The sequence below is a fragment of the Panicum hallii genome, chromosome 9 (assembly GCF_002211085.1).
Source record: "Panicum hallii strain FIL2 chromosome 9, PHallii_v3.1, whole genome shotgun sequence".
In the NCBI taxonomy this organism is placed as follows: domain Eukaryota; kingdom Viridiplantae; phylum Streptophyta; class Magnoliopsida; order Poales; family Poaceae; genus Panicum; species Panicum hallii.
The window spans coordinates 61996301-62016787 of NC_038050.1; the positions used below are offsets into that span (position 1 = coordinate 61996301).

At 46.4% G+C, this 20487-nt stretch overlaps 1 protein-coding gene across 1 annotated transcript; it reads left to right on the forward strand.

Moving 5' to 3' along the window:
- The first annotated feature begins 14135 nt into the window (after nucleotides 1-14135).
- On the forward strand, nucleotides 14136-16589 carry LOC112878355 (acyl carrier protein 2, mitochondrial-like). Its single transcript, XM_025942816.1, has 2 exons — nucleotides 14136-14500; nucleotides 16204-16589. Exons 1-2 carry the CDS (start codon nucleotides 14279-14281, stop codon nucleotides 16378-16380), a joined length of 399 nt encoding a protein of 132 aa, XP_025798601.1. The 5' UTR covers nucleotides 14136-14278; the 3' UTR covers nucleotides 16381-16589.
- The last annotated feature ends 3898 nt before the right edge of the window (nucleotides 16590-20487 follow it).

Below are 20487 nucleotides of genomic sequence, written 5' to 3' on the forward strand. Positions count from 1 at the left end.
ATACACCGGTTAAACCGATGATATTTGAAATTGGACGTCGGTGCAGTTGTCCAGAGACTTGGTTTTTCAGTTGATCAGTGGACAACTACACTCACCGGTTAAACCGATGATACGTCGGTTAATCTACCCAAGTTGTAACGGCTAGTTTTCAGAAGGGGTAGTTTACATTCACCGGTTAAACCGATGATGACTATTGGAGGTACGTCGGATTAACCGGCGCTACGCAGTTTTCTGGCAGCTTTTTCTCCAACGGCTCTATTCGTGTGAGCTGCCTATATATATCCCTCCAATGGGTCATTCTACTACTCTTGACACAAGGCAACATCCAAACACTCATACTATAGTCAAGAGCCACCTTGAGCTTCATCACTTCATGTACTTGTTCATTCAATCATTCAAGAAGCAAGATTAAGGACTTGAGTAGAGAGAAGCTTGTGTGCATCCATTCTTGGTGATCGGTTCTTGCTCAAGTAAAGGCCTTAGCTTGTTACTCTTGGTGATTGGCATCACCTAGGCGATCTTGGTGATCGAGGTGATTCTTGCGGAGCTTGCCAAGGATTGTGGGAGTCCGGAGAAGAAGATTGTACGTGGCTTGATCTCCACCACACCGGGATGGTGAACGGAGACTCTTAGTGAGCGCCCTCATGTTGGTGACTTGGGAGGTGACAAAACTCTTTGTGAGTGTCACAACGTGGATTAGGGGGGCGTGCCAACACATCGATACCACGGAAAAAAATCCGGTTGTCTCTTGTCCACTTTACTTATTCAAGCATTATCTTTCATGCATTTATCCATGTGCTCGATTTAGGGATCATTACGTTACTCTACCTTGCTAGTCTCTAGCTCTTTTTATCCTTCCTAGCTTGCGTAAGTAGTTTAGTTATCCGGTTGGTGAATTGATGCCTTTCTAGCTTTGCATAGGTTAAGATTGCTTTACCTCGTTTTAGAAGTTGAAAAAGGCCCAATTCACCCCCCCTCTTGGTCCATCGATCCTTTCAATTGGTATCAGAGCCTCGTTGCTCATTTGGATCATTAGGCTTCACCACTTAGAGCCATGGCCAAGATGGGTGGTTCGCCGCCTCACTTCGAGAGCAAGAACTTTGCTTATTGGAAAGTTCGCATGGCCGCATACCTTGATGCGATTGCCCCCGAAGTGTGGTCGGCAACTAAAGCCGGGTTCACCGGAACTCCCACCACCGAATAATTAAAATGGAATGCTAAAGCTAGAAATGCAATTTTCGAAGCTATTAGTGAGGAAGTCTTTGCTAGAGTTAATGGCATGGACTTAGCGAGTGATATTTGGAAGGAGCTCATTGAAATTCATGAAGGTTCCACTAAAGTTCGTGAGCAAAAATATCACTTGTTTAGAGCTAAGTAAGATTCCTTTAAAATGCTAGCTCATGAAAATTGCAATGATATGTATTCTCGCTTGAATGTCATTGTCAAGGACATTAATGCACTTGAAATATCCAAAATTGACAGTGCATCCATCAATCGGAAGATTCTCATGCTCCTCCCGAAGCCCAAGTATAACATCATTAATGCTATGCTTCAAAAGGAGGATCTTGACACAATGGAAGTAGGAGAACTTGTGGGGGAAATTCGCGCTCATGAAATGAGCATTCTTGGTATGTCCGAAGAGCCAACTTCAAGCAAATCAATTGCTCTAAAGACCAAGACAAACAAATCCCGCAAGCTCAAGATGATCAAGCAAGATTCAAGCTCAAGCAATGAAGAAGATGATCATCATGAAAGCTCATCCGATGGTGAAGATGATAGAGAACTAGCTCTCATGATGAGAAAGTTCACACGCTTGAATGAAAAGATCAACAAAAAGGGTTTCAACTTTGACTCCAAAAAGGGAATGTTCCGGCCTATGGATATCAAGAACAAGATTTGCTATAATTGTGGAGAAAAAGGTCACATCCGTCTAAATTGTCACAAGCCGGATAAAAGGAACAAGGACAACAAGAGCAAGCATCGCCATGATTCAAGCGATGATGAAGAAGAGGAGAGGAAGAACAAAAACAAGAGATTTGGGAAGAAGAAGACCCATGACAAGAAGACCAAACTCTTCCCAAAGAAGAAAGGGCACACCAAGAAAAGTTTCTTGGTGGAAAAACAAGAATGGGTGACCGATGTCTCATCAAGCGAAGACTCAAGTGATGAAGAAGACATCGTCACCATCGCCCTCACCAATGAAGAACCACCACTACCTCCGCCTCCTATGTGCCTCATGGCAAAAGGTAACACAAAGGTATGTGAGATAGATAGTGAAGATGATAGTGATGAAGAGCTTAATTCTAATGAATTCACTAACCTCATCAATGAGTATACATCCGTCATCAAGAGGGAAAAGGTCAAAGTCAAAATTCTTGAGAGCACTCATGCCAAGTTAGAGCTTGCCCACTCCGACTTACTTAGTAAGTACAATGACTTGCTCAAAAAGCACAATGAGTCACTTGTACGTGCTAAGCAAGTTGAAAAAAGCCACAAAAAGCTCAAACAAGAGCATAGGGAGTTGGCTCACAAATATCAAGAATTTGAATTTGCCTATGAAGTTATTGACTCAAGTCTTGAGAAATTTAATCATGAAAAGGTCAATACTTCTACTTCATGTGATGACCTACTCATTGATGCATATGCCACTAATGTTGTGCCCAAGCTTGCTCCTTCTAGAGAAAAGGAATTGATGGATCAAGTGGCAAGCCTCAAGAGTAGTGTGGAGAAACTCTCAAGAGGAAAATACATCCACAGGGAGATTCTCTTCAACAATGCGCGTGACTATGGCAAGAGAGGTCTTGGTTCATTTCCGGAGCCAAACATGGCTACAACTCCTTCTCCGGAGATCAAGACAAGCTTCATCAAGAAAGTTGGTTCATATTGCCAACATTGCCAAGTCACCGGGAACCACACTAGGGAGTGCACCTTACCATCACGTTCTCTTCCTAACTTACCCAAGAATTACTCATCAATGTTCCAAAATAACCATTTTCTCTTGAGTAAAGTGAAGGGCAAGGTGAAGGCCAAGTTCATTGGCAAAATTGCTAAGGAGTCGAAGAAGAAGCTCCCCAAGCAACTTTGGGTCCCAAAAGCTCTTGTCACACACGTGCAAGGCCCAAAGCTTGTTTGGGTTCCTAAAACTCAAAAATGAATTCTCATGTGTGTAGGTGAACTACAAAGCCGATGGAAAACATTGGGTACTTGATAGCGGTTGCTCTCAACGCATGACCGGCAATGATAGCATGTTCACCTCTCTTGAAGACCCCGGCGATCATGAACATGTCACCAATGGTGATAACTCGAAGGGGAAAGTTTTAGGTTTGGGTAGAATCGCAATTTCAAAAGATTTATCAATTTCAAATATCTTGTTTGTAGAAGCACTTAGTTTTAATCTTATTTCTATTGCTCAATTATGTGATTTTGGACTAACGTGTGTCTTTGACAAGAATGGTGTTGTAGTAACTCATGAAAAAGACAAGTCACTGGTATTCACGGGGTTTAGGCATGGCAACATCTATTTGGTGGATTTCTCTTCAAAGCAAACAAGCACCATGACTTGCCTCTTCACCAAGTCGTCTCTTGGGTGGATTTGGCATAGAAGAATTGCTCATATTGGCATGAGCAACCTCAAGAAAGCCCACAAGAGAGGGATAATCACCGGCGTAAAGGACGTCACCTTTGACAAGAACAAGTTATGCAAAGCATGTCAAGCCGGGAAGCAAGTTGCAACCCATCATTCTATCAAGACGATGTTGTCTACCTCCAAGCCGCTCGAGTTACTACACATGGATTTATTTGGTCCAACTTCATACAAGAGCATTGGTGGTGATAAGGGTGAAACTCCGGAGATCTTCAAGACATTTGCAAGAAAAGCTCAAAGGGAATACAATTCCCCAATTGTGAAGATCCGGAGTGATAACGGCACCGAGTTCAAGAATATGAAGATTGAAGAATGGTGCGATGAAGAAGGAGTCAAACATGAGTTTTCCGCCACCTACACGCCTCAACAAAATGGAGTGGTGGAAAGAAAGAACAAGACACTCATCACCCTAGCAAGGGCAATGTTGGATGATTATGGCACGTTCGAGAAGTTTTGGGCGGAAGCAATCAACACGGCATGTCATGCATCCAACCGAGTGTATCCTCACCGACTCCTCGAGAAAACTCCGTATGAGCTCATCACCGGGAGGAAACCAAATATATCATACTTTCGAATCTTTGGTTGCAAATGCTTCATCTATAAGAAGAAAAGGCTCGGTAAGTTTGAGAGCAGATGTGATGAAGGTTTCTTTCTTGGTTATGCATCAAACTCCAAAGCATATAGAGTATTCAATCAAACCTCCGGGTTAGTTGAAGAAACATGTGATGTGGAGTTTGATGAATCTAATGGCTCCCAAGAGGAGGTCGTTGGCTATGAAAATGTAGGGGATGAAGAGATTGAAGAAGCCTTGAAGAAGATGTCCATTGGGGATATCAAGCCGGAGGAGGTGCATGAAGACAATGATCAAGGGGGAGGACCTTCCTCATCTTCACCAAACACCTCCACGGCACCCCAAGTGGATGAAGATCAAGATAAAGTTGATCCACTACCTCAAGAAAATGTGTCAACGCCAACACCCCAAGTCCAAGAACAAGAAGAGCAAAATATTCCACAACAAGCACAAGTCACTCATGATCCACCCCAAAAAGCATCCATGCAAATACCGCTAGTGAAGCATGGTCGCATTTCCAAGGATCATCCAATTGGTCAAATCATTGGTAGTCCTTCCAAAGGAGTAAGAACTCGCTCTAAGCATGCTTCATTTTGCGAACATCACTCGTTTGTTTCTTATATTGAACCCACTAGCATAGAGGAAGCACTTGAGGACTCGGATTGGGTGATGGCCATGCAAGAAGAATTGAACAATTTCACCCGCAATGAAGTTTGGGTCCTCGAAGCTCCTCCGAAAGACAAGAACATCATCGGCACAAAGTAGGTCTTTCGAAACAAGCAAGATGAACATGGGGTGGTGGTACGCAACAAAGCAAGACTTGTGGCAAAAGGGTTTTCTCAAGTCGAAGGTTTGGATTTTGGTGAAACTTTTGCTCCGGTCGCAAGACTTGAAGCTATCCGCATCCTTCTTGCTTACTCTTCACATCATAACATTAAGTTATATCAAATGGATGTGAAGAGTGCATTCTTAAATGGCTTTATTAACGAACTCGTTTATGTTGAGCAACCTCCCGGGTTTGAAGATCCGAGGAATCCTAACCATGTTTATAGGTTGCACAAGGCACTCTATGGGCTCAAACAAGCTCCAAGAGCTTGGTATGAGAGGCTTCGTGACTTCCTAATCATGCAAGGCTTCAAGATCGGGAGGGTGGACACCACCTTGTTCACAAAAGACGTCAACGGGGATCTTTTCATTTGTCAAATTTATGTTGACGATATTATCTTTGGCTCAACTAATGATTTACTAAGCCATAAGTTTGCTACCATGATGTCTAGGGAATTCGAGATGTCCATGATTGGCGAATTGACTTTCTTTCTTGGTTTTCAAGTCAAACAAATGAAGGAAGGGACATTCATCTATCAAGAAAAATATACTAAAGATATCTTGAAGAAGTTCAAGATGGATGAATGCAAGCCAATCAAGACACCCATGGCTACAAATGGGCATCTCGACTTGGATGTGGATGGTAAATCAGTTGATCAATCTCTCTATCGTTCTATGATAGGGTCTTTGCTTTACCTTACCGCATCTAGGCCCGATATAATGTTTAGTGTGTGCTTGTGTGCCCGTTTTCAAGCTAACCCTAAGGAATCACACCTTTCGGCTGTGAATAGGATCCTTCGATATCTCAAGCACACCCCTAGCATAGGCTTGTGGTACCCCAAAGGCGCTAGCTTAGATCTCTTGGGATACTCGGATTCGGATTTTGCCGGAAGCCGTGTGGATCGCAAGAGTACCTCTGGGGGTTGCCACTTGCTTGGGCGTTCTCTAGTTTCTTGGTCGAGTAAGAAGCAAAATTCCGTGGCTTTGTCCACCGAGGAAGCGGAATATATAGCGGCCGGTGCATGTTGTGCCCAAATTCTATATATGAAGCAAACCCTTTTGGACTTTGGTGTGAAACTAGGAAGAATACCACTCCTTTGTGATAATGAAAGTGCTGTAAAAATTGCCAAGAATCCGGTTCAACACTCTCGCACAAAGCACATTGATATTCGCCATCACTTCTTGCGTGATCACGAAGCCAAGGGGGATATTTCCCTTCAAGGTGTGAGATCCGAGAAGCAATTGGCGGATATTTTTACAAAACCTTTAGACGAGAGTACTTTTGTTAGGCTAAGAAATGAGCTTAATGTGTTAGATGCAGCAAACGTCATGTAAGTTGCCATGTCATATAGAAAAATGCATACATATAGGACACTTGTCTAACCACGGTAAGTTAGTGATGAGCAAGGATTTAGCTAGAGGTGGTGGTCCACTTATTTTCCTCTAGGCTTGTAGAAAGGCTCATCATGATGAAGCATCCCGTGGGTTCAAACTTGACAAGCAAAATTTAAATTTTTGCTATGCGTTTCTTATCATATAGATGTGCACTTCATGTTTACCTTACTTTCGCATGTGGTTATAGCTTGTATCATCATTGCATGCGTAAAGGTCACAAAGGAGATCACTTGATGAAAATGAGACTTGTTTTATATACAAGATCTTAATTCATGAAAAGTGAAAAGAGTAAAGTGTTAGGTGCGTTATTGCCTAGCAAGCAATGTCGTGATGAGTATGAAGTTTTCCTTCTTCAATGCTCCTACGACATAGCTCGTACATTTTAATTTGGCGCTTTGTCTCTCTTGCGACTTCTCTTTGGTTTTAAAAAGAAAAATTATTTAAGCTTGTAAGCTATCCTATTTACGTTGAGGGGTAAAGTCGTCTATGCAAGTCCATTAGTTTGAGTTTATTTGAATTTTATAAGTTCATTGGACTTAGCATAGAAGAGTAAGCTGAGAGAGGGTTTTTGGCTTTACCGGTTAAACCGACGCTCAAAGGATCTTCACCCATCGGTTTAACCGGCGTTACTAAGCTTCAGCTTCAGCTCAGTCATTTCATGCGTTCAACCGGTGTATACAAAGTTCAAAGTATCGGATCAACCGGTGAACAGACCACAAATCTGACCTGAAAATCAACTGTTGTTTGCGTCGTTCAACCGACGAGTTCATTTTTTAGAACATCGGTTCAACCGGTGTACAGATGCAGTTTTGGCAGAGTCTCTGGTAAACTACACCGACGCAATCAACCGGCGTTCGAAACCTAAGTGTTGGATCAACCGGCGATAAGAAAATCAGCGGGGTCCACCTGTCATATATTTCTCCTGCCACCGCTCGCCCGCTCGCTCTCTCTCCCGCATTGTGCCGCCCGTTCACCTTCAGTCACCCGCTCCCGTCCTCGCCGTCACCGTTTTGTGCCGCCCGTGCACCGCCGCCGCCGTCACCGTCCGCCGCCGCGCGCCGTTTGCACCATCGCCGCCGTCGCCCTAGCCTTGCGCCGCCCGCGCGCAGCCACATTCTGCACCGCCCACGCGCCACTGCGCCACCCCCGCGCCGCCGCCACCGCCTTCCGCGCCGCCGCCGCCCGCGCCTGCACGCAAACCACCGCCCTGCTTCTCCACCGCGCCACCGTGAGCTGCATTGCACCGCCACCGCGCCGCCGTTCACGCATCACCACCACAGCGCCGCCTACGCGCCACCGCCCGCACGCCACCGCGCCGTCGCCACTGCCGACTTGTGCCGCCCGCGCACAACCGTCACCGCGCCGCGTCCTTGTTACTCTCTGTGATCGAGATGGGTCGTGAGAAGAGAAAGGGAAAGGAGATTGTGGTCGAGGAGCCCGCTCGCAAGCGGACTCGTGCAGCGAGAGAGGCCGAGAGGGCCGAGATGGTGGCTAAGGCCGCCGAGGAGCAGGCAGCAGGCCGTGCTCGCCCTTTCACCATCAGGGATCCATCAGCCAGGGGCAGAGGCAGAGGTCGAGGAATGGGCAGAGTCAGAGGTGCCAGGGCCACCAGAGCCACGACTGCGGCAGCAGCAGCAGAGTCAGATCAGTCACCTTCAGCTGCAGAGACAGATTCAGATACAGAGGCAGAGCAGTCTGAGCAGTCTCAGGGGCAGGATACACAGGAGTCACCGATTCCACGACGTTCTGGCCGCACTCGGCAGACGTCCTCAGCAGGCGACACTTCGCCAGCGACCGAGCGTCGCACCGGACCGAGGACACGAGGAGGTCACCAGCCACAGGAGCCTCGCAAGTCCGCAGCAGCAGCAGCAGCTCGTCGAGCCGAGGCCCTAGCGGCCGAGCGTGCAGTGTTCCGCATGGACACTGTCGTGCGTCTGGAGCCAGTTGTGCTGCTCCAGAACTTGACCAAGGCCAATGCAGCGAAGGTCAAGAGGCTCAGGTGGAGTGTTCAGGAGGAGGAGTGGTTTCCCGTGACACGAGACAGCAGGGTCGACCGTAGGTTCTGGACGCTTCTTCAGGCCAGTTTCTACGAGACCTACCAGAGGCGGGGCCACAGGATCTTCCCGCACAGAGTGCTTGACTGGGTATCTCTGAGGACAGCCGCAGGGGGAGCCGATGTCAGGGAGCACTTTGCTCACTTCAGGGGACTGCTCAGGTTGCTTTCCATTGAGCGGCACAGATATATTGAGGACTGGGTTCGAGTCTTTTATGCCACAGCTTGGATTGCCCCAGAGCGCAGAGCAATACATTTCATGTTTGGAGGCCAGGTCTTTGGTCTGTCCAGGGCTACACTTGCAGGGATTCTTGGAGTTGACTTAGTTGACGTCTCCCTGCACGAGATGGTTTATGGTGATGCAGATCCACCGCGCAGAGCTATGATTGGCGGAATTGCACCTTCACACGAGGCGATCTCTCAGTGTTTCCGCCAGCCATTCCCTGCTTCCTACACCAGAGTTCCCAGCCTGCTGACTCCAGAGGCGTACGCAGTTCACATGGCACTCCGGAGGACTTTGCTCCTAAGGAGTGGCTACCCAGAGGGGTTCACAGGTCTGCAGCAGCTACTGCTTCTTCACATACTCACTCATGAGCCGTTTGACATAGTTGATTTTATCTTGGCTGAGATTGAGGATGTTATCACTGACGGGATGAGCGTTGTACGACAGTTTCCTTATGCTCACTGGATCAGCTTTATTTGCTCCATGATCGTGCCAGCTGAGTCACCCGTCAGTGCAGTATACCGTCAGGACGACGTTCCATGGTTTCCCGTCTACCGTCCGACAGCACCTTCGGACCGGAGGAGAGGCAGGCAGGCTGATAGAGCTGCCATGGCACGGCTGTCACCTGAGGTACAGGCTCGTGTAGCATAGGAGGATGAGGCACTGCTTGCCACCGAGGCACAGCTTCCCGGAGGAGAGGATGAGATTCACTGGTCCGATCTTGAGTCAGACTCCTCCGAGGATGAGGAGTACTTCCCTGCACCAGCCCCAGCTAGTCATGATCATGAGGCAGGGGGGTCCGGAGAGCCAGCTCCAGTGTCAGCCGCTGCTGCTACTGTTTCAGAGTCCCAGGTGTCTCAGCCGTCTGAGCTCACTGCACTTCTACAACAGCTAGTGACACAGCAGAGAGAGGACCGTCGTGCACAGGAGGAGGCCAGGAGAGCCCATGAGGCCCAGCTTGCAGCTATACAGAGGGAGGCCGCCTGAGAGCGAGCTGTGACAGAGGAGCGTTTTGTCGGTCTTATTGATAGAGTTTCTCAGAGGACAGACGCTCAGTTCCAGCAGATGCAGCAGGGCATGATGGCGATGTTCGGGATGATCTCACAGCTGTACTCTCACACCGGACTCGCCCCGCAGCAGCCAGGTCAGCCAGGCCTTCAGAGCGTTGGAGCACCTCCACTTGCAGTCACTCCAGCTCCAGCCTCTACTGCTCCAGCTTCTTCCGCGACTCCGGAGACCATGTTCTCGATGTCAGCACTTCTTGGGTCTGCGGGTCGCCCTTTCTTCTCTCCACTGCCAGTGACTTCACTTTTACAGGAGTCTCCCTCAGCAGTTCACACAGTCGCCCTCCCAGCAGTACCACAGCCTTTACCTTCAGGGGGAGGTGGAGAGGGTTCCGTGCTTCAGCAGTCGACACAGCCGGCAGCTTCAGCACTTACCACTTCAGATGTTGACACATCCTCTGCTGAGCTGGTCACTACTTCTATGGACCCTTTTCCAGGTAGTGCCAGCACACGAGCCTCCACGACTGCCACTCCTCCGGTCAGCTCAGCGCCAGCAGGCAGTTCTGATCAGCAGCTCCCGTCCGTCACTGAGGATCCACCGTCCGACGACGACGACGACGATGACCCGGGTCGCTTCCTTGCCGTACCACGTCAGCTGGATCCGTAGCTCGCTCCTTTTTTGTGCTTTGATGCCAAAGGGGGAGAGGGAAGTGAGAGTCAGGGGGAGGGTAGAGTTAGAGAGAGCTCGTGATCAGGACTTTGATGTTTCATATTGTATCATATTTGGTGTTAGTTCATGGATATGTACATTTGTCATTTGATCATGCTGAGTTTTTGAGACATATCTATGGATTTCGTTTGAGCCATTGAGTTTTTTGATTCTCTCTTTCCGAGTTTGCTTGTGTTTATTCTTGCCTTATCTTTCTCGCTCTCTCGTTATTCATGTTTTGTGTTGTCATCAATCACCAAAAAGGGGGAGATTGTAAGCATCTAGGCCCTCAAGGTATGTTTCGGTGATTAATGACAACCATTATTGTGACTAATGAGTTTGTGCAGTTTTATAGATCATTATCGCTCATTTGGTCATATATCAAAGAGGCCTCTAATTTTCATTATTCAAAAAGGCGATCTCGGCATTCAACTCAATAATATGTCAAGACTAAGGATCTTTCTAGTCCTAAGTGTCATAAGGTTGAGAAGGACACTTAGGTTAGTATAGGTTTTATAGTTTTGTAGTGATCGCTCTATTAAGAGAGGTTTAGGCTAAGTAACTTGAGTATGGACATGGTCATTTAAAAATGGATGCACACAATGGTCACTCAGATTTCTAGAAGCTCAAATAAGTGGTTCTCAACTCATATCTCAAGAATAATTGGATTTCATTCAAGACTCAAGTCAGAAAAGGCAAAATCAGGAAAAATCTTTAACACCGGTTTAACCGACGCTTTAACTTTTATATACGTCGGTTAAACGAGGTCAGCAGAGTCTGGACAAATCAATACACCGGTTAAACCGACGATATTTGAAATTGGACGTCGGTGCAGTTGTCCAGAGAGTTGGTTTTTCAGTTGATCAGTGGACAACTACACTCACTGGTTAAACCGATGATACGTCGGTTAATCTACCCAAGTTGTAACGGCTAGTTTTCAGAAGGGGTAGTTTACATTCACCGGTTAAACCGACGATGACTATTGGAGGTACGTCGGATTAACCGGCGCTACGCAGTTTTCTGGCAGCTTTTTCTCCAACGGCTCTATTCGTGTGAGCTGCCTATATATATCCCTCCAATGGGTCATTCTACTACTCTTGACACAAGGCAACATCCAAACACTCATACTATAGTCAAGAGCCACCTTGAGCTTCATCACTTCACATATTTGTTTATTCAATCATTCAAGAAGCAAGATTAAGGACTTGAGTAGAGAGAAGCTTGTGTGCATCCGTTTTTGGTGATCGGTTCTTGCTCAAGTGAAGGCCTTAGCTTATTACTCTTGGTGATTGGCATCACCTAGGCGATCTTGGTGATCGAGGTGATTCTTGCGGAGCTTGCCAAGGATTGTGGGAGCCCGGAGAAGAAGATTGTACGTGGCTTGATCTCCACCACACCGGGATGGTGAACGGAGACTCTTAGTGAGCGCCCTCGTCTTGGTGATTTGGGAGGTGACAAAACTCTTTATGAGTGTCACAACGTGGATTAGGGGTGCGTGCCAACACATCGATACCACGGAAAAAAATCCGGTTTTCTCTTGTCCACTTTACTTATTCAAGCATTATCTTTCATGCAATTTATCCATGTGCTCGATTTAGGGATCATTACGTTAGTCTACCTTGCTAGGCTCTAGCTCTTTTTATCCTTCCTAGCTTGCGTAAGTAGTTTAGTTATCCGGTTGGTGAATTGGTACCTTTCTAGCTTTGCATAGGTTAAGGTTGCTTTACCTCATTTTAGAAGTTGAAAAAGGCCCAATTCACCCCCCCTCTTGGTCCATCGATCCTTTCAGTGGTTTATATTGCCTTGGGTGTTGATGTTGTGTTTTGAATGGGTCCCTGCCCTCTCTTATATATCCGGGAGGTCAGGGTTACAAGAATCCTAGTCAATACTAGATAAGGAATCGTAACCGAATACAACTCGAATAGATTCCTTCTATACCGACTAGTTTTATCTCCTATTCATATGAGATAAATAAGAGATAAGACGGATATTATCTCTCAAGCCTATTTAAACTACGTTACGTACACAGTCCCGTGGCCCCGGGTCTGACACATTCGATCATGTTTAAAAAGGTAGCAATAGAAGCAATAAGTCTTATTCTTCTTCAAACTATATTTCAACCAACTATGTTGCCTAAACCAATATTTTTTAAAGCTCCTTTTATCATTGAATTTGGGAAAATTATGACCAATTGGTTGAGTTGGACCTTTAACTATGAAAGCCCTCCTAACTTCATCTCTAATATTAGAAACAAAGCGATCAGTTGGAATACGAAGACCCGGATCAGAAATAATGTGGTCCGGGTTGAACTTAGTTATACCTTCCACTTCTTGACCATTAACTTCTTCACTATTGTTTTCTTGAACATGTGCATTTTCTTCCTCGATATCCTCTTGAAAATGTGCATCTTCTTCCGCTTCACCGTTGTCATCTTGAACATCCGGATGAGCAATGTTTTCTGCTTCAACTTCTACTTCAGGTTCATGATGAAGATGAACTCCACTAGCATGAGTGCTACTCTATCCACAAGTAAAATATCTATAGATCCCTGAAATTAAACATGGTCACTGGTCATCCGGATGTTCAAGATATACCTATAAATTACTAGACATTACTAGAGGCCTAGAGACTAGACACTGGACAATGAGTAAAAATATACCGTTTTGATTAATTTTTTTCTGCCCCTTGCTATTTCCAACCATGGTCAGGGGCTCTGGGCATCTCGGAAGAAGAAGAACGGAGGCAGGATGGCGGCGGGGCACTGGCACTCGGCAAGACGGCAAGGACGGGCGGTCGGGGCATAGGGATGCGGGCGGACGGCGGCTGGGGCGCCGGGAGGCGGCAGGAGGGCGTCTGGGCGTCGGGTCGGGATGCGGCAGGACGACAGCCGGGTGTCGGGCTGGAGCCGCTGGAGCCTGGAGGCGGGGGGAGGCGGAGCAGCGCCTGCGTGCGACGGTGCGAGGCGGGCTGGAGCTGCTGGAGTTGGAGGCGGGGGTAGCCGGAGCGGCGCCGATGCCCGCGCCGCGTTGAGGCGGGGCACGCACTCCGCCGCAACGCGGAGCTGGAGGAGAAGGCCCGGCAGGCAGACGCCGAGTGCCAGGCGTGGATGGGCATCGCCAGGAGCCAGAGGCCGTCGCAGCCGGCCTCCGCGCCACACTGGAGCAGCTCCTGCAGCCGCCCCGCGCGGCCGCCGGTGGCTGCGAGGGCGACGCCGAGGACGCGCGGTCATGCTGCTTCGAGGCGCCGGCGGCGGCCGCGGACGGCTCCGACGAGGACGGTGCTGCGTCGTCCGGGTCGAAGATGTCGTGCAGGACTGCAGGTCATGCGGCGGCCGCCGGCGGATAGCCGGATAGGGTTAGTTTTTCTTTTTACGGGGTGAAGTTGGGCTGGGCCGAGGTATTGCCTCAGCAATACCCAGCAATACCGGGCCCTCCGCCACTGGCTGAGACGGTGATGATCTGGTAATATCATGTAAAAGCATAATGGCATTGACACCAGCAAATATTCCTTGTCAGTATAGTTTTCCATTTACTTTTTTTCAGTCCAAATACAATATTTTCAAATAAAATTTTCATACGCAGGCTTTAAATGAAATTGTGTGAAGACAAAATCAAGTCAAGAAAAGAAAACGAGGGAACAGTGAAAGTTGTTAGACGGGCCGGTCATCACAAAGCTGGGCCAAGAATAAACAGGCCCATCCACTCTCGTCTTCCACCCGGACCACCCCACCTTCGCTCCGCAGCCGCAGCAACCACCTCCTCCTCTCGCCGCCGCCACCGCAAGTACAGCGCAGCCGCGTCGCCTCGCCGCCTTCGATCCCCTCCCGAGGCTAAAGCGCCAGCGCATACCCCCCGAATGGCGGCGGCGAGGAGTCTGATTCTGGGGCACCTCCGCTTGGCGGCGGCCCCGTCGTCAGCGGCGTCTCTCAGGCCGGCTGCCGCGCTGCAGGAGGCCCTGTGGGGGCGGCGATGGATGTCATCAGAAGAGGCAAAGGGGTCGTTCCTGGACAAAAGCGAAGTCACGGACCGCATCATCAAGGTCGTCAGGAACTTCCAGAAGATTGACGACCCCTCCAAGGTATACACAGTGCCACCCTCTCCCTAACTGGAACGAGAGGTGCTTATTGACAGACAATCGAGACCCTGATCGTGCCCTTCTGTTTAGCATCTCGTTTTATTTGGACGAGGAATTAGAGTTTCTCCGACTAGGGGATGCTGGGGGGAATGCAGCCTCAGCTGAGTGGTTAGATCTATGCGCAGTGTGCAATAATGATAGGCATTTCCATGCGGGGGAAGTTGGATTAATCGTTCAAAGAGTGGTTTCAATTGGGCTTCAAAACAGCTGCAACTGTTGTTACTTGTGTCCATGTGTTCAGAACTTCAAGTTGTTTCTGTTGTTTCGCACGGATAGTTGGTAAAATTAAGCTCGCTAACCTCTGGATTCTGTGTTTTGTATGAAGCTGTAATGCTAGGGTAAGTGAATTCTGTGTTTTGTGACTTTGTCTGAAGCTGTAATGCTAGGGTAAGTGAATAACTGATATATTAGTACTTAATTATTTCTATTTGTACATAAATTTTTTCTATTTCGCACAGTTTTGACATGATTCTATTGCTTTCCTGCTCTTTCCATCTTTGGGGTTTTCTATCTCGCATATGCATTTATCTTTTGTGCCTTTTACATGTTTTTTCTGTGGATAGTATGGGGAAATCCTGTCGAGCAAGCTATATTTAGGAATCTAGTTTTGCATTCCCTTTTCTTTTGTGTTCCTTAACTCCTCTTTGCTGATGTTATGGAGGTTAGTAAGTAGGAGCTAAACTAGTCTTGCTAAGATCTTCTCTATTTTTTCAGCAATTCAATTGTATTTTGGAATTTGGAACACGCATTTTCATGTTTTATTATACTTTGGAATTTGAAACATGCATTTTCATGTTTTCAGACGCATCAAATAATTTCTTGCAAACTTGGATTGGTAATTATCTAATTGAAAACTAATAGTAGGTATAGTATGTTTGAGAACTTTTCCAGACCTTTTGAAGTAATTTTGATCAGCACACACGTTCATATGAATTTCATGATTTTAAAATAATAAACTCAACTGTGTGCATGGGCTGCAGAGTGTTGTTCTGCTGAAGTGCTGATCCATGTGAGTCATTGTTGAATTGTCTGAAGCTGTTAATTGACTTAATTCTGGGTCACTTCATTTAAATAACTGCAAACAAGTTCATATGAATTTCAGGTTTTTCTTCTGCTGATCCACATGAATCTTTGTTGAATTACCTTAAGCTGTTAATTATGGGTTATGTAGCTATAGCAGCACACAGTGATAGCATAGGTAGGTGAAATTTAACACTGAGCAGTGAGGGTAAGTTTTAGACAGACACTATAGTTCAGAAATTGGTGCTCTACGTTTATAAGTCGGTTCTCTATGCACGATAACTACAGGGGTGGCAAGAATCAGTGAGAACTGAAAAACGTTCATAATAGCTCTAAACTTGTTCTGTCAGCAAGCTAGTTTGTTGTTTGTTGTTGTAGTAATGTGTGATGGAGCAATAAAACATATGCACAGAACAAAAGGAATTGTTCAGGTTCAGATGTTGAGCTGCTAGCTAGCATGTTCTCACCTTGAGTCAGCATCTTATGCCCTTTTATTTGTCGCGCTCATTCGTACGCTCTAGTAAGTAAATGCTGTTGGAACATGAGAGTTTAGTTACCTATTTTCATGTGCTAGCTTAAATGGCTGATGCCAAATCCTGAGTCAGTTTCTTCCAAATGACTTGTAGGTGACACCAGATGCCCATTTCAAGAATGATCTTGGCCTAGACAGCTTGGATGCAGTGGAGGTTGTCATGGCCCTGGAAGAGGAATTCGGATTCGAGATACCTGACAATGAAGCTGACAAAATCGACTCCGTCAAAGTTGCAGTTGAGTTCATTGCCTCACACCCGCAAGCGAAATGATCAGACAATTTGCCTTCTGTAGTCTTTAAGGTTTTTATGAAGAAGAGTTTGGCTTAATGATGAGCACTGTTGTGACCGTTTCACCATTTTACTGTTGCAACGATCCTTTCTGGAACGTTTTCTGCTACCATGGGTTATTCTTCACTAAATAAGATGATAATTTAGTCCTGAGAAGGAACTTGGATGGGGCTTTCCCCTCTCACCAAAGATATAGTTTCCTTTGTTTGTATGGGATTCCAAAGAAGTACTTCTGAACAGTAGAGCTCATGTAGCCTATCAGTTTGCACTGCAATTGATATATGTATTAGTGACAACATATATGCTAATACGCAATCCCTTTTGAAGTTACATTTATACCCGAAAGAATACAGAGCATCAGATTCAGTCCAGCTTACTGAGCATTGGCTCTAGCAGCCTAAGCTTTCTTCACTGTTTTACAACTCAACAAGCAATCATGTTAGGGCTGTACGTGTTTACTTGGTACAAATCAAGCCATCAAGGGGTGCACGCATGTAATGATTGAAAGCTGCCATGATTACTGTATGATTCGTGTCTCAATAAGCTCATTCCTGTGGTGGCGCGAGAGAACACCGGGCGGGCATGGGCACCAAGATACTTCTGCTCCATTACTTGGCCAGCCACTGGTTGCATTTGTTGCTGCGTCCTCACTACCACCGTGGCCGCCTGCTGCTGTCCACCGGGATAAAAGAACCCAGACCCCTGACTGTTGCCCGGTGGCCGTGGCGCCGCTGCCCTGGCCGTGCGGCAAGCACTACCACCCTCAGTCCGCGGCAAGAAAACGCCGGTGCCGGCCCGGCGGCGCACCGTCGTTGGCTGAGCTCCGGCACCGAGCGGCATGGCCGGTGCGAAAACCATGTCGTTCTTCACGCCCGCCATGGCGTGCCAGCCAGGCACGGGTCGCGCCGGCGAGTTTAATGGCGGCGCTGGCACCGCCCTTCGCACGTTATTACCACGGCTGGTGAGGACGATGTCTGTTCCACCCAACCCACGTGCAGCATTAGCCTGTGGGCGGGCGGCTGATGCTATATTTGGGTTGTTGCCACCGAGGACGACGGCGAGGCGCGCCTGAAGGTCCTCGACGACGTCGAGGAGCTGCTGCTCGGCGGGGTCGACGATGCCAATGTCCTCGAGGATCTCCCGTGGCAGCAGCCGGTGGACGTCGTCGAGCTCCGGCATGCTCGTGTGGCAGTAGTCAGACATTGCAAACTGATCGATCTGCGGTGAATAGTGGTCGAGACAGAACGACGATCTATGTGGAGAGCTAGCCTGAGCACCGCGCGCTTGCAGGTAAAAGGTAGCTTGGAAAAGGTAGCGTCTGAGCTTGCTCGCGGGAGGAAGAAGAGAGAAGCTTTTGAGCTTTGGAAATGGAGGGGTAAAGCGATGGTTTTATAGAGGAGTCGCAACTGACGACAGACCAGGTAATGTAGGCATGTCTCTAGCTGTGCTCCTTTCTTTCGGCGTTTTGCTTAATTTTGTGCATTACATGTTTTCTTGTGTGTTGTAATGACAACATGTTTAATATGCATTGTAAAGCAAACTTGGATCTATAACCATGCGGCATAGAAGCTGTAAAAGTGGCTATATTAGAATTACAGGGTTTTAGATTTTTTTTTCTAATACCTTTACGAGGTTTAGCTTAATTTCGTGTGCATTTTTTCCTTGTGTGATGTCAATAAAAAAGTGTGCTGTATGTTCTCCAAAAGAAATATTGATCATATGTTTGTTGCCTTATTAGTTCCTTTTCCTCTCCCAGGATAATACACTTGACGGCCTGGCATTGGCGAAATGTGACTGTGCTCAACGGGCGTCAACGAAATACTGGCTGTATTTTCTTTTTTTCATTTGATTTGTTGAATTCCTACAAATGCACAAAGCATGTTTGTATTCCTTCTGTAATCTAATGCTTGTTGTTTAGGGTGGCTTTTTTGCAGAAAGCAATTATTCAACAAAATCATAAGTGGAGCGACAAAAACAACAAGATGTGATTTACTGTGTTGTGTTGTGCGGTTATGTTTTCATTTGTTTCTTAAAGGAATTCAAATAGATGTTTTGAAATTTTTATTACAAAAATTGCTTTCAGGGCACTTCAAAGTCAGATTGTCGGAGAAACAGATCACTAGTAATAAAATTGACAGTTCTGTATCAAATTTCAAAGGAATTTGAGCGATGTGATTAGGTGTTTTATTTATTCACGTTTATAAAGTTTATATGTTGCCACCGGTGGCTTGAATGAGCTCATTTTTCATGGGCCAATATATACATCCCCGGTTGTAAATACGTGTCACTTTGGATTCCTTCTGGCCAAACTTTTTTTTAATAAAATGAATTAGGAAGACTGACAATGCAAGATCAGTGCTATTACATTAATCGTGAATGGAATTTTTTCCATAACATGTATTTAGTTTTTAGATTATTTAGTTTTGTTGAAGCTGCTAGTCAAAGTTTAACCATGAGAGCATGCCAGTGTCCCTATATAAGTATTGTATTAGAATACTTAATAAATTAGCTAGGAGGAGAAAGAGAGAGCAAGGTGAGCAATTTAACTATTATTTACGGGCACTATTTTTTTCATGAATTTCCGATACTCATGTCTCTCAAAATTATCCGTCTTACAGAAGGCACATGTTGATGATTACTGATAAAAGATTAGAAAGATGGCTCTACTCCTTTTGTTTATTCAGCCGACGCCAAATCAGCTCTATAAAAAATTACGAGTTAGTATTGTAAAGATAAAATGCTCATGAGACTTCCAGTTCCATGGGTAAGCAGATTATTCCCATGCAATAGCACAGAGGACCTAACAAAAACATACACGAGACTCCTCGCACAAACGTGCATGGGAAATGATTTTTTAAACATCAACTAATGCGAAAATACAGTATTACCTTGTACTCCTTTGAAGCTCATACGCCTTTGAAGTCCTGTTTGGATCTACTCCGTTAATACTAGCTAGCTAAGTTTAGACATAACTGTTCTAAATGGACCATCTAGTGTGCCCATCTGGCTAGCCAGATACTAATAATCTAGCTAGCTGCTCCTACCCAGCTAATCCCTGCTTATTATGAATTGACAACAGACTGAAATACCCATGGGCTTCAACAAATATTACCCACGTCTGTTTTTGTGTTGGCGTAGTAAAGGTGAGATAGACAATTACCCATTCAAAAAAAAAAGAAATAGACAATTACCACTCCAGTTAAAAATCAACTAGCTGCATCCCTAACTGATGGTTAGCTAGTTAATGTTAGCCTACTAATAAAAAGTTCTAGCCATTAGAGCCCTAAATTGATCCACATTGGATCCGAGGATTTGTGATAGCGTGTAGAATATGTCAATTTGGAGCTCTTCAACGTTATCTGAGTACGTTGCTCCATCATCATTAGTTCGTTCTTGAATCCGGGCACTTCATTAATTCTCAAGATTGAACAAGCTAACGTAGTACTCCCTCAATTCTAAACTAATAGTCGTTTTATCTTTTCTGCTACATACATTAATTTTGCTATGCACCTAGATATAATGTATATCTAGATACATAGAAAAACTATATATCTAGAAATATCAAAATGACTAATAATTTAGGATTGGAGGAGTCCCTTGCAGTACCCTATCTGACCCACAGGTATACACAACGAACGACACAGGAGCTGAGAGACATCGATCTTGTTCCTCCACACGATCAGCATTGACTATTGGTTAGTAATAAGTACTACAACTTTGTGTTACAAATGTGTGCTATCTGGCTTAATTATATATACACATGCGTGCATCATCGCTAATGTCCACGCGGCCACCATCAATGGATCCATCCGTGTGGGAGCGCGAGCTCAAGAGGGCGGGCATGAGGTGTAGCCATGGTGTTCATCATGTGTAGCTGCTGCTCCAGCATTTCTGCGCCAGCCACTGCATGGGCAATTGCCAATTGGGCGTGGAGGTGGAGTCTCTGCTGCCGGACGGCTGCTGCATGCCCATCCTGCTGCCTTCCTCCTCCCGGCACCGCCGTGGCCGCCGCTGCTCGCCGGCACTTCTGCGGTGTCCTTGGAGGGACGGTTTGCCTGGTGGCGTGGTGGATGGGGCCTCGATCGGAGC

Excerpts from the sequence above, each read along its gene's own strand:
- LOC112878355 (XM_025942816.1), top strand. The coding sequence starts at position 14,279 with ATGGCGGCGGCGAGGAGTCTGATTCTGGGGCACCTCCGCTTGGCGGCG. Across the intron at positions 14,501-16,203 it reads AGATTGACGACCCCTCCAAG|GTGACACCAGATGCCCATTT; the intron begins GTATACACAGTG and ends AATGACTTGTAG.